Below are 11,441 nucleotides of genomic sequence, written 5' to 3'. Positions count from 1 at the left end.
AGAGTGAAAAAAGTCTCAAACTGAGTGTTTTTTTTATTTTGTTTTTCAAATATTCAGATCTCATAGTTTAAAACTCCATGTTTATTATCAGTGTGCAGACTGGTAACAGTTTACATATGAGAGGTTCACTGTAACTTTACTATGACCGTCGTGTCCACAGTTTGAGCTTTTTCTCATGTGAATCTGAAAGTTCAGCTCTTGTGTGGCGATGAGTGTATCCGACCTTCCTCGTGGCTCTTTCTGTTTCCCGTACAGGGTGGAGGTGACAGCAGCCGGCGGCTCAGGCCTGCTCTGTGCTTTCTATTTTCTGCTCAGTGTGTCTGCAGCTGTTGTTTGTCACTCTGCCTCTCGGGTTCTGGCAGGAGGTCGGTGGGTAAAAGCACGCTGACCTCTCACTTCCACTCAGCCATGGAGCTTCAGCGTGCAGCACTGGCCACGTTGTTCCTGCTCACACTGCTCTCATCGGGTAAGTTATTGGAAAAGTTAAGATGATAACCTGACAAAATGTTTTCAGAGCAAATCTTTTATTTTAAAGGTTGAAAATATCTTTAATCTTAAAGCAGGATGTCAAAAGTTTTGAATAAGTCAAAGTTTTTTCTTATTGTAATATGTAATCTACACCTAAAGCAGTTGGTCTGTTAATTGATTATGTGACCGACTAAAACTTTTGTGTTGGACTTATTTCAAGCTTTTCTTAAATGGAAGTGTTTTTTTGTTTTGGGTATTGAGTCAGCACAGAGTTTTTTTTTAATCTAAATTAAAACCTCGTTACTGAAAAATCAGCTAGATCATCTCAAATAGAAAAATGTAAACTGCGTATGTATCAGCGATGTGCAGCAGACTGGTGAATCAGACTGGTGAAAATCAAAGCGCTGCTGTGTGGTGAGCTGTAGGATGGGAAGCCGGTTATCACAGCAGCCGCGTGTTCGATGGATCTGCAGAGCAACTGTGAAATCCGAGCAGCATGAAGCATTCACACGCTTGGATCCGGTCTGTTTTCCTCTGTGAATGTCATGCTTGTTTACAGTGTATTTGTGTCACTAGGGCTGGCTGTTAATCAAAAACAAACTAAAAACAAAGAAGATGTCAACTGGACTTTGTGGGTTTGTGGATTTCTAAATTGAGCAGCACATTCTTTGAGTTTAGAGATGAGTTTATGTTTGACCTTGGAAACAGGAGCTGAAAGTCCATTAGGAAGCAACGCTGAAGCTTTCAAGAGTATCATCTCCTGAGCAGGTGGAGTCACTCTGATGTTCAGCTTGGGACTAATACTGGGATCAGACCCCATACTGTAAACCAAACTGTCACTGGTGATACCGTTTGATTTATTTTGATCTTAAGACTCAGATTTTAATTTCTGAGCACTGGTCAGTCCAAAGAGTTTAGCTTACAATATAAAACACCTTGACGTGACTGCTGTTGAGATTTATCTCTGTGTAAGTAACACTGAATTGAACTGAAAAATTGACTTGAATTAATTAGCAGTATAATATGAAAGGCATGTGTTTTTTTTTATGTGTGTGTTCCCTCCATATTCAGCAATAAATGACTTTAAGGGGCGTGGCTGAGAGGTGAGGAGAGGAGCTGGAATTAAAATCACTCTGAACAGGGTCAGAAGTGTCAGAGTGAGCAGCGAGTCAAGGAAAACAGTGGCCCGTCTAATCATAAATATCCTGAAAAGCATTGGACTGCAACCAGAAATTATTAACAACAGCAAAAAATCAGAAAGCTGTTGTTTTTAATAATAGATTATTATGTGTGTGGAATATGAGAAAACAATGAAAGCTGACATCTTTGTGCAAAGATAAAAGATAACTTGAAAAATGGTAGAAAAAAGTAAAGTTGCTTTTTTCTTTTAACTTATAAAAACAGATTTACTGTTGCTTTTCTCATACTTCCTTTACAGTAGTGGTTGGTTTCTAGGTTTCCAGGTTTCCAACTATAGATTTTTTTTTTTTTTGCCCACTGGCTCCTCAGCAGGTTTGGATTGCTCTTCTTAAATACTGAAATGTGTTCTTTGTTGGCCTGCTGGACTTTTGTATAATCTCTTGCAGTTTTAGTAGAAGCAGCTTAGAGAATATGAACAGCTGTAAAATGTGTGTGTTTTAATCTGTGTGTGTTAGAGTGCAATGGCAGGAACGAAGAGGAGCGTGTCATTGAATACGTATTTAAAGAGATGGGATACAACAAGGAGCTGCGTCCCGTCGAGAAGCAGCAGGATGTTGTCGATGTTTACCTCGCCCTCACGCTCTCCAACCTCATCTCTCTGGTTCGCAGCTTCTGTGTAGTTTATCCTGTCATTAAGACTTTAAATGTGTCTGTTAGGATCAAATTTTAAATTAAACAGATTCAGAGGAGAGTTCATTCGATGTTTGTCTTTGTTCTCCTTTGTAGAAAGAAGTAGATGAGACGCTGCTGACGAACGTGTGGCTGGAAATTGTGGGTAACAATTCATTCTTTTACATCTTCATACTCAGTACTTGCAGCTCTTCATTTACTTCTGTGTGTGTGTGTGTGTGTGTGCGTGTGTGTGTGTGTGTGTGTGTGTGTGTGTGTGTGCGTGTGTGTGTGTGTGCGTGTGTGTGTGTGTGTGTGTTATGGCAGACGTGGACTGACTACCGGCTGACGTGGAATTCCACAGAGTTTGGTGGCATTGAGATACTCCGATTGCCGCCCAGCATGGTGTGGCTGCCGGAGATCGTTCTGGAAAACAAGTGAGGTCACACACAAAAACTCATTTTTATGCCAATGAAAATTTAAAAAGTTTAGATGTATTTGTCAGCATCTATGAGATAACCAAAGTAAATGAAAAAAATGTTGTCATGATAATCCCAGTTATTAAGGGAAAAAGGTTTTCCCTGTTTTTGCCCCCCTGAGTGAAAACCACTGCTGGTATTCTGTGGATTTATGAGACAAAAGCTGAACTTTTTGGGAGGTTTGAGTCCCGTTACATCTGCCGTTAAACCAAGCCAACAGCAAAAGCATGGGGCTGGTGGTGTAAAGGTTTGGGGCTGCTTTGCTGCTTCTGGACGACTTGCTGTAATTGATGGAACCATTAATTCTCATCTGTTTGACCGTTAATTTGCTGTCTTGAACCTCAGGAGCTCTTGTATTATACAACAGTTTTTTTCCCTTAATAATTAAAATCATCATTTAAAAACTGCATTTTTCTATTTACTCAGGTTGTCTTTGTCTGTCATTAAAATTTGTTTAAAGATCTCAAACATTCAAGTGTGGCAAAAACTTTTTCACAGTACTGCAAAACCAAATCAGTGTGAGATCATTAATCCACCAACAATAGGTAATTATGTATGAAATTGGTTGGCGTTTTAAGGCTGCACTTTGTGTTGAACTCCTTAAATTATAGCTGAAAGTCTGCACTGATTTAAAACCCACTGTGGTGAAGTAGAGGCAAAATAAAATCAATCAATCATTATTCAATAACTGATTTTCCTAACTGTATGTCCCTCCCTCCTTCCTCCATGCTTCAGTAATGATGCCCAGTTTGAAGTGGCCTACTACAGTAATGTACTGGTGTATAGTAATGGTTTCTGCTACTGGTTGCCACCGGCCATCTTCCGCTCCTCCTGCTCCATCAACGTCAGATATTTCCCCTTCGACTGGCAGAACTGCACGCTCAAGTTCACGTAAGAAAGAATTATTTAAAGCTCTCTGTTGACAGTTATGCATCCAAATTTACACGTAAATCAGAATTTATAGTCTGCTGTGAAGCAAATCTACAAAGTTTTTATGGTGTTTTTCTCCTGAAAACATCTCAGATTAATTTAATCCATGTTTCTCACGGTGCTTTGCAGCTCTCTGACCTACAATGCCAAAGAGATCCGGATGCTCCTGAAAGAAGAATACGCCGGAGAAGTCGCCAACTATACAGTAGAGTGGGTCATTATTGACCCTGCTAGCTGGACAGGTAGCTGCTCTTTTCTGCTCTCCAGTGTTATTTTCACACTTTACTTTTCACTGTCAGAAATGCCCATGCCATACTGTAACTGTCTGACCGATGATGTGATAGACTTCATGAATGTTTCCTTCTGAAGACGTTTCTCTTCCCATCATTCCAGTAAAGCTTCACCTCGATCCTGTCCAAATATATATTTTTAGCTCATCTGGCAAAGTGTCCGTCCATCCATCTGTCCACAAAGAATCACACCTCCTCCCACAGTATTGGTCAGGATTTAACTTGCACATAAAGATCATGTAGCTGGTCTTCCTGTCTTGAGTTTTGCATCTTGTTGTAAACCCTCTGTTGGCAGAAAACGGCGAGTGGGAGATCGTCCACCGGCCGGCCAAGAGAAACATCTACAAGCACATCCCCATGGACAGCAACAAGCACCAGGACATCACCTTCTACCTGGTCATCAAACGCAAACCTCTATTCTACATTGTCAACATCATCATTCCCTGTGTGCTCATCTCCTTCCTGGCCTGCCTCGTCTACTACCTGCCCGCTGACAGTCAGTGCACATTTAAAGAGCAATTTCAACCATTTCTCTCTAACCTGTGGTGTTACTGGGCTGTGCAAATATTCCTTGACATGCACAGAGACACACTCAGTTTTATTTTTTTATAAGACAGAGAAATGTGCCAACTCTGAAAGCTTACAGGAAACTGCAGCAAGGCAGATTAAATGTATTTGTAAACTATAATTAAATCATTTATATTTTTAAACATTAATCTGGGAAAAAGTCAGAAATCACCTTAATTGGGAATCTTCTGTCGATTCCTCTGGTCTTAGTGTAAACAGAGCCGATGTGCAAACTCTTTGCTCTTAAACTGCTCAGAAATACTTTGTTAGAGGTTTAAAATGATTCCAGTCTGAACTGGTTTCCTTCACTTGCTGAAACTGTTTGTGCGTTTTGTGTGCAGGTGGTGAGAAGATGACCTTGTCCATCTCTGTGCTGCTCGCTCAGTCTGTCTTCCTGCTGCTGATCTCTCAAAGGCTGCCAGAAACTTCCATGTCTGTTCCGCTTATTGTTAAGTAAGAAGTACAAAACATACTCCCAACAACAGCTGGAAACATCAGCTTTAGATTCAAATTTAAGCTTTTCCAAGTGCTTCTTTAACAGATTTTCAACACAGTATTTCTAAACATGCTAGTTTTCTTCAGTAAACATGAATGATTTCTGTTTGCACGCAGCAACACGATTATTTCCGAGAACAGTCAGAGTTACCAGGGTCAGTGTTATTAGCCTTCTGAAGCGCTTTTTATTGAGCCAGAGCACAAACCACTGCTGTGCAGGGAGGTGCTTAAACTTTGCAATGCTCAAAGTTTGTAGAATAGAGTTAAATAGTTTACATGCAGTATAAAAACTTCAACAAGGCTTTAACATGTCACCTGAGAAAGCGTCAGGCCAAAACCAAATACATTTGTTTAGATTTGAGAAAAAGAATCGTTGACGCTCACAACGCAGGAGATGAATATTCAAAGTTAGTATCACAGCGTGTGTCATGAACTGGAGTGAGAAGTGTCGTCAAGAAATTCAGAGACACGCAGGACAGAACGAGCCTGGCAGAGGTAGGAAGCAAACGAAAAACTACTGAGATATGTGACGTCCAGCAGCCGAGTTGGGAATTGTAGTCTCAAAGGAGAGAGTCATGAGAGGCCTCCACAGGAAAGGACTGCAGGACAGAAGCCTTCAAACGAGACTGAAGTAATAATGACAACTTAGAGAAAGAGTCTGCATCCTGGAAGTGCATCATTTGTTCAGTAAGGTGTAGGACAGTTGTTTGCTTTGGAGCCAGTTTGATGCCCGGAGTTACAGTTTTCCTGTTTGGGGTGAAGACTCTCCAAATATGGACTGCTGTTTTTTTTAAATTCCCAGTCTGTAAACACTCGCTGACAAATAACAAGAAAAGAAAAACTAGAAAATAATGTGTATTTAATTTAAAAAAGAAAGAAACAATAGACCAAAGAGGGAAAAAATAAATAAAGTCGTACTTAAACCAGTTAAACTGTGTCTCAGGTATTTGATGTTCATCATGGTGCTGGTTACTGTGGTCGTTTTAAACTGTGTGGTCGTCCTCAACCTGCACTTCAGGACGCCGAGCACGCACGTCATGACTGAGTGGACCAAGAGGGTAACGCACGCACGCACGCAAACATATTACACATTTTAAGCAGCAGCTTAAAGAATATTTCTGTGCATTTATTTTAAATATCTGTTGCATGTTTTTAAAACGTATTTATTTACTCACTGATTTATTTATTCAGAACTTATTTGCTTTGCGTCTTTCTCTCACAATATTTTCCCAGCTTATTTTAATGCATTGCTGCTTATTGATGTGTATTCACTGATTCACTCAGGAGATTTCCAGCAAGCTGACAGTGCTGAGGCAGCACAGCTGAAAATAACATAATAAAGTAAAATTAATTCAAAAGCAAAAATAGGAGAATCAATATAAAGGTACATAACTACAGAATTAAATACTACAAATATCTATTTATGGCTCATTTTAGCATTAATTCAATGACTACATTTTTTAAAGAATATTTATGGCATTAAAATTCATTTGTTTATATTTGGTTTACTTTTGTTTGTCCAATATATGCATCAGCTTTCAGACACACTGCAGTATAGTACTGTAATAGGGCCATACAGTAATAGTACTGTATTAAATATAAAACTGAAAGGTTTCTGAGTTTTATTTAAATAAACACGTTTCTGTCCACGTCCAGTTTTTCCTCGAACGGTTGCCTCGGCTCTTGCTCATGTCCCACCCTGCGGAGGCAGAGCCAGCGTGGGAGGGAGCGTTGCCGCGACGATCGAGTTCAGTGGGTTACATCGCCAAAGCGGACGAGTACTACACCGTCAAGTCTCGCAGCGAGCTGATGTTTGAGAAACAATCGGAGAGACACGGCTTCACCACTCGAGTCACCCACGCAGCATGTACGCACCGTCACCTGAGTGTGTTTATAAGATGCTGCGTTATTGAGACAGGAAATCAGAATCAGATGTAGTGATGTGGCCTTCCTCGCCAGGCTTCAGCACATCAGTGTTACATGTAGTTTTGCATCTTTGTGTTGGAGTCTGATGCTGCTGGGGCCAGTTGTTTGGTCGTGTAAGTGATCAGTGGACTCTGCAGTAAAAACCTGCAGAGAGGATGTTTAAATTGAGGTGTGTGTGTGTGTGTGTGTGTAGTGGTGAAACCCCAGGATGATGGAGGTGTGACGGATCAGCTGTACTCTGAAATGAAGCCAGCTGTGGACGGAGCGAACTACATCATCAAACACATGCGCAACAAAAACGAATACAACGAGGTGAGCGCGAACAACCAGAACGTGACGATGCTCTGCACGAGTCCAGATGCTTTGAATTGTGTAAAAAAAATGTTAGCACGTTTTCATCAAAATTTGAAAAAGTTTAGCATTCTTTTCAGTATTTCCCACACGTCAACAAACAAATTCTAATATTTGTCAAAGTTAATCCTAGAAAATACAAAACACAGTGTTGAGCTCGAAGAGTTTTCTTCTTCTTCGGTCATGTTCTCTTAATAATGCACACACTTGGTTGGTTGATTACTTTTCCCGTTTCTTTTATTGTCAGCAGCACAGGAGGGAAAACCATACATTCATTTTAGCAGTTCGCGCTTCACAACATAAGGAACAGGAAGTGAAGTCATCTATAATCACCAAAATAAAATCATTTCCAAAATAAAATGACAATCAGAAAACGTCTTTTACAACATAAGATAAATTAATATATTTACTCATGAGAACACAAATCTAACACACAGTTTTTAAATGATGGTTTAATTGATAAAGAGAAAAAGCTACCCTAACCGACCTGGCCCTGTGTGAAAGTCATCGCCCCTTAAGCCTCATAACTGGTTGTGCCACCCTTAGGAGGAAGGTTCATGCATTAGTAATAAATAAAAACAAATGTTACACATCACTGTGGAGGAATTTTGGGTCACTCTTTTTTGCAGAATTGTGTGAATTCAGCCACATTGGAGAGTTTTTCAGCATAAACAGCGTCTCCACTGGATTTCAGTCTGGACTCCAAAGCCAGTCCAAAACTTTCATTCTGTTATTTGAGAAATTCTCAGGTGGGCTCATCGTCCAGCTGTATAACCCAAGTGCTCTTGAGCTTCAGTGTATGAACTGTTGGTCGGACATTCTCCTTCAGGATTTTCTGGTAGAGATCAGAATTCACGGTTCCATCATTTACAGCAAGTCGTCCACATCCTGAAGCAGCAATGCAGCCCCAACCCATCACACTACCTCCATGTTTGACTGAAAAGTTGTATTCGTTTAAAACCTGATGTAACAGGAGTCAAACCCGTTACATCTGGTCTTGGGGATCATCCAGATGTTTTGTTGGTCAGCAGTGGTTTTCGTCTTGGATGTCTCCCATGGATGACATTTTTGCTCAGTCACTTTCTTATTGTTGAATCGTGAACTCTGACCTTAAGTGATGCCTGCAGTTCTTTAGATGTTCTTTTGTGACATCCTAGATGAGTCGTTGATGTGCTCTTGGAGTAATTTCGGTAGTCTGGCCACTGCTGGGAAGATTCACGTCTCTTCCGAATCTTCCACTGTGGTTCACTGGAGTCCCCAAACCAGCAGATTTTTCACTGCTGTGTTGACTTCATTCTTCTTGGCTCTGGGGCCAGACTGTAACAACATCTGATGAGAGGACTAGAAGCTGTTTCAGCGGCTCATTAGTTCCTTTGGTTATGGCTTTATTGTTTTTATTGAATAAAAAATGAGGTGAAACATAAAACTCTGCCCTCGCTGGTGTCGTCACAGGAGAAAGATAACTGGAGCGGCATCGCTCGCACTGTGGACCGTCTCTGCCTCTTCCTGATCACTCCTGTGATGATCCTTGGCACCATCATCATCTTCCTGATGGGAGCCTGCAACAGTCCTCCACGTCTGCCCTTTGAAGGAGACCCGCATGACTACATGGAGAACCATGCACGTCTGCTGTAAACATGAACAAAAACACCCAACACAGCAGAGAGCGCTGTTACTGTGTTCATATCCTGAGGTTTGTTACTCTGTATGACAAAATACTGTAGCTGTGTGTGTTTTCTTGTGTTGAATGAATAACTATTTGATTTAATCCAGTGTTTGTGGTTTGAATAAAGATTTATAATCAGAAATCTTTGACATGATTTGTTCTGTTCACAATGATTGAACCAGCAGTTTTTTAAGCACAGCCAGGCTGAGAATATTCACTTTCACTCTTTAACCTTTTTTTCTTTGCATAAACCAAAGAGTGTTTTTTTTTTAAACACTCCAAGGTTCGGTGTGTAAAACGTCACCACTAGATGTCATTAGATTGCATATTGCAGTCAGTTAAATTCTATGTTTTTAACTCTCCCAATTCGAATGCATGACCAGTGACACAGATATCGAGGTGAGCTGGTGAGGATATCCTGCACCTTTCTGTCAGTAAGTGCTGCTGTTAGTCAGCATTAGTACAACAGTCTGTAAAGTGGATGTAACTTTGTTGGATTCTGAGACTTGGATAATAAACTCTCATATCATGTGAGATACTTTACCTTTAAAAAAACTGTTTAAGTGTGATTTTTAGGACACTTCAGTCCTACATTACCTGGCATAATGTTAGTTTATAACCAGCTCTGCTCAGGAAACGGTTAAACATGAGCTGGCAGGTAGGTCCATAAAATGTTCAAGTAAAAACGTTGCATTCTCTTGTATTTTGATTAGAGTGAAGATTTAAGATCGAGTGGATCCCATGGGGTTTCCTGAGTTTTAAGCACTCTTGACTTTAGGATTGAGGGTTAATCACTGAACAGTGAAGACAGATGCACTGACTCTCTGGAACATGGTGCAAACTGTCACATGCACTGCTGTCTGAAAACACAGGGCTGCATTACATCCTGCATCACCTCGATCAAGCCAGGACGTAGGACAGGATGGTGTTCGTGGACTTCAGCATCATAATCTCAGACATCCTCCACCAGAAGCTCACCCAGCTTACTGTGCCTGCCTCCACCTGTCAGTGGATCACTATCTTCCTGACAGACTGGCAGCAGCAGGTGAGGCTGAAGCGCATCACATCCCACACATAGACCATTAGCACCGGCCTCCCACAGGGGTGCACTCTCTCCCTGCTCTTCTCCCTCTACACTAATGTTACAGCACCTCAGCAGAATCATCTGTGAAACCATCACGGTTCTGCTCTAGGATGATGACGAGGCTGCCTGCAGACAGGAGGTGGACCAGCTGGTGCTGTAAGAACCACCTGGAGCTGAACCCGCTGTGGACTTGGAGAACCTGCCCCCCTCCATATTTTTTAAAGCAAAACTTTATTTTTTTCCCTACACACTTCATTTTTTACCAGCTATACCACAAACTTTTTTGATGTATGTGGAAAACTTGCTGGAACTAAAACACAAGAAGAGATGATGTCTCTGGACTGGACTGTGTCAGCCCTGTAAAGCCTGAACCTGGAAATAATTGGCAGAAAATTCAAAGGTTTTGAAAGTGGAGTGTTTATTAAACCACCAGACAGATATTAAAGGCACTTTTCTGCAATTTATGGCAGTGATGATGTAATGTGATGTATCAAATATGATACACTAAGTATTACAGGGTTGAAAAAATAAAGTCTCAGTTCTTCACTTACATATACATTATGGCAGAAATCTTATTGCCTTGCGACCACTGTTTTATAATTAAGACATTTTCAGAAATTCACATTTTCATTCAAAAACTTTAACAAAATTTCAAATGAAAAACAAATCAATTGTGCAAATATCAGCAAATTACAAAAATATATTATATCAATCCAAAAGGTGTTTTTGAAATTTTTTAAATGGGAAACATTTCAGTGTTAAACATTATGCCAGAAAAACGTCAGCCCCTCGTGATAGCGTGACGTCCCCCGCTCTATAGAGGTCTGCATCAGCAGTTTAGATGCTGAACCCGATCTGTGTTTAGCTTTTCTCTCACGTGTTGTGATCATAGTGATAATAATACTGTCAGACTATTGGCCAAAAATGTTTTCTAGACTGAACAACATAAAAAACTAATTGCTAAAAACAAATAATTAACATTATTTTAGCTGTTAGCTTACACACACAAACTAACAGCTGTGGTTGTTTTGAAACCTTTGTCTAAACTGACAGTGATTCTCATTGGTCACATTTTCACTGGGATGTTTTCACATCAAGTAAGAATAAAACTGGACATTCAGCACATTCAGCACATCCTTTAAACACAACAGATTGTCAAAGGCAAGACTGCTGATTTACAAACGGTGTTTTTAAGAGTTCTCAGTGATGGTCCTTCATCAAACATCTTTGAACAGACAAAGATGCTTATGGTCCATTTCCCCACCTCTAATAATACTGATACAGCATGTTTAGTCTATCGCTTGTTTAGTAGACTAAACAAGTACAAGCGAATCAAGTTGAACTAGTTCTTGTAATTAAGACCTTATCCACCAGGG

At 40.4% G+C, this 11,441-nt stretch overlaps 1 protein-coding gene across 2 annotated transcripts; it reads left to right on the top strand.

The window, feature by feature from the left end:
- Window positions 1-107: 107 nt before the first annotated feature.
- Window positions 108-10,728, top strand: chrnd (cholinergic receptor, nicotinic, delta (muscle)). 2 transcript variants are annotated; one of them, XM_005460949.4, is made up of 12 exons: window positions 108-466; window positions 2,124-2,269; window positions 2,395-2,439; window positions 2,605-2,714; window positions 3,492-3,647; window positions 3,816-3,928; window positions 4,272-4,472; window positions 4,885-4,996; window positions 6,057-6,096; window positions 6,695-6,905; window positions 7,158-7,276; window positions 8,768-10,728. In XM_005460949.4, the coding sequence occupies exons 1-12, from the start codon at window positions 409-411 to the stop codon at window positions 8,948-8,950; spliced, it is 1,494 nt and encodes a 497-aa protein (XP_005461006.1). In that variant the 5' UTR covers window positions 108-408; the 3' UTR covers window positions 8,951-10,728. The 2 variants fall into 2 exon arrangements, with proteins under 2 accessions (XP_005461006.1, XP_003456298.1); XM_003456250.5 differs by having other exon boundaries at window positions 113-466; window positions 5,982-6,096.
- The last annotated feature ends 713 nt before the right edge of the window (window positions 10,729-11,441 follow it).

Source organism: Oreochromis niloticus, linkage group LG9 (assembly GCF_001858045.2).
Source record: "Oreochromis niloticus isolate F11D_XX linkage group LG9, O_niloticus_UMD_NMBU, whole genome shotgun sequence".
In the NCBI taxonomy this organism is placed as follows: domain Eukaryota; kingdom Metazoa; phylum Chordata; class Actinopteri; order Cichliformes; family Cichlidae; genus Oreochromis; species Oreochromis niloticus.
Note: the sequence above shows the minus strand (reverse complement) of the source record. Positions and strands in the feature narration are given on the sequence as shown.

Coding starts and splice junctions, on each gene's coding strand:
- chrnd (XM_003456250.5), top strand. CDS start 409: ATGGAGCTTCAGCGTGCAGCACTGGCCACGTTGTTCCTGCTCACACTG. Junction 2,270..2,394: donor TCTCCAACCTCATCTCTCTG/GTTCGCAGCTTC, acceptor TCTCCTTTGTAG/AAAGAAGTAGATGAGACGCT. Junction 6,097..6,694: donor TGACTGAGTGGACCAAGAGG/GTAACGCACGCA, acceptor GTCCACGTCCAG/TTTTTCCTCGAACGGTTGCC.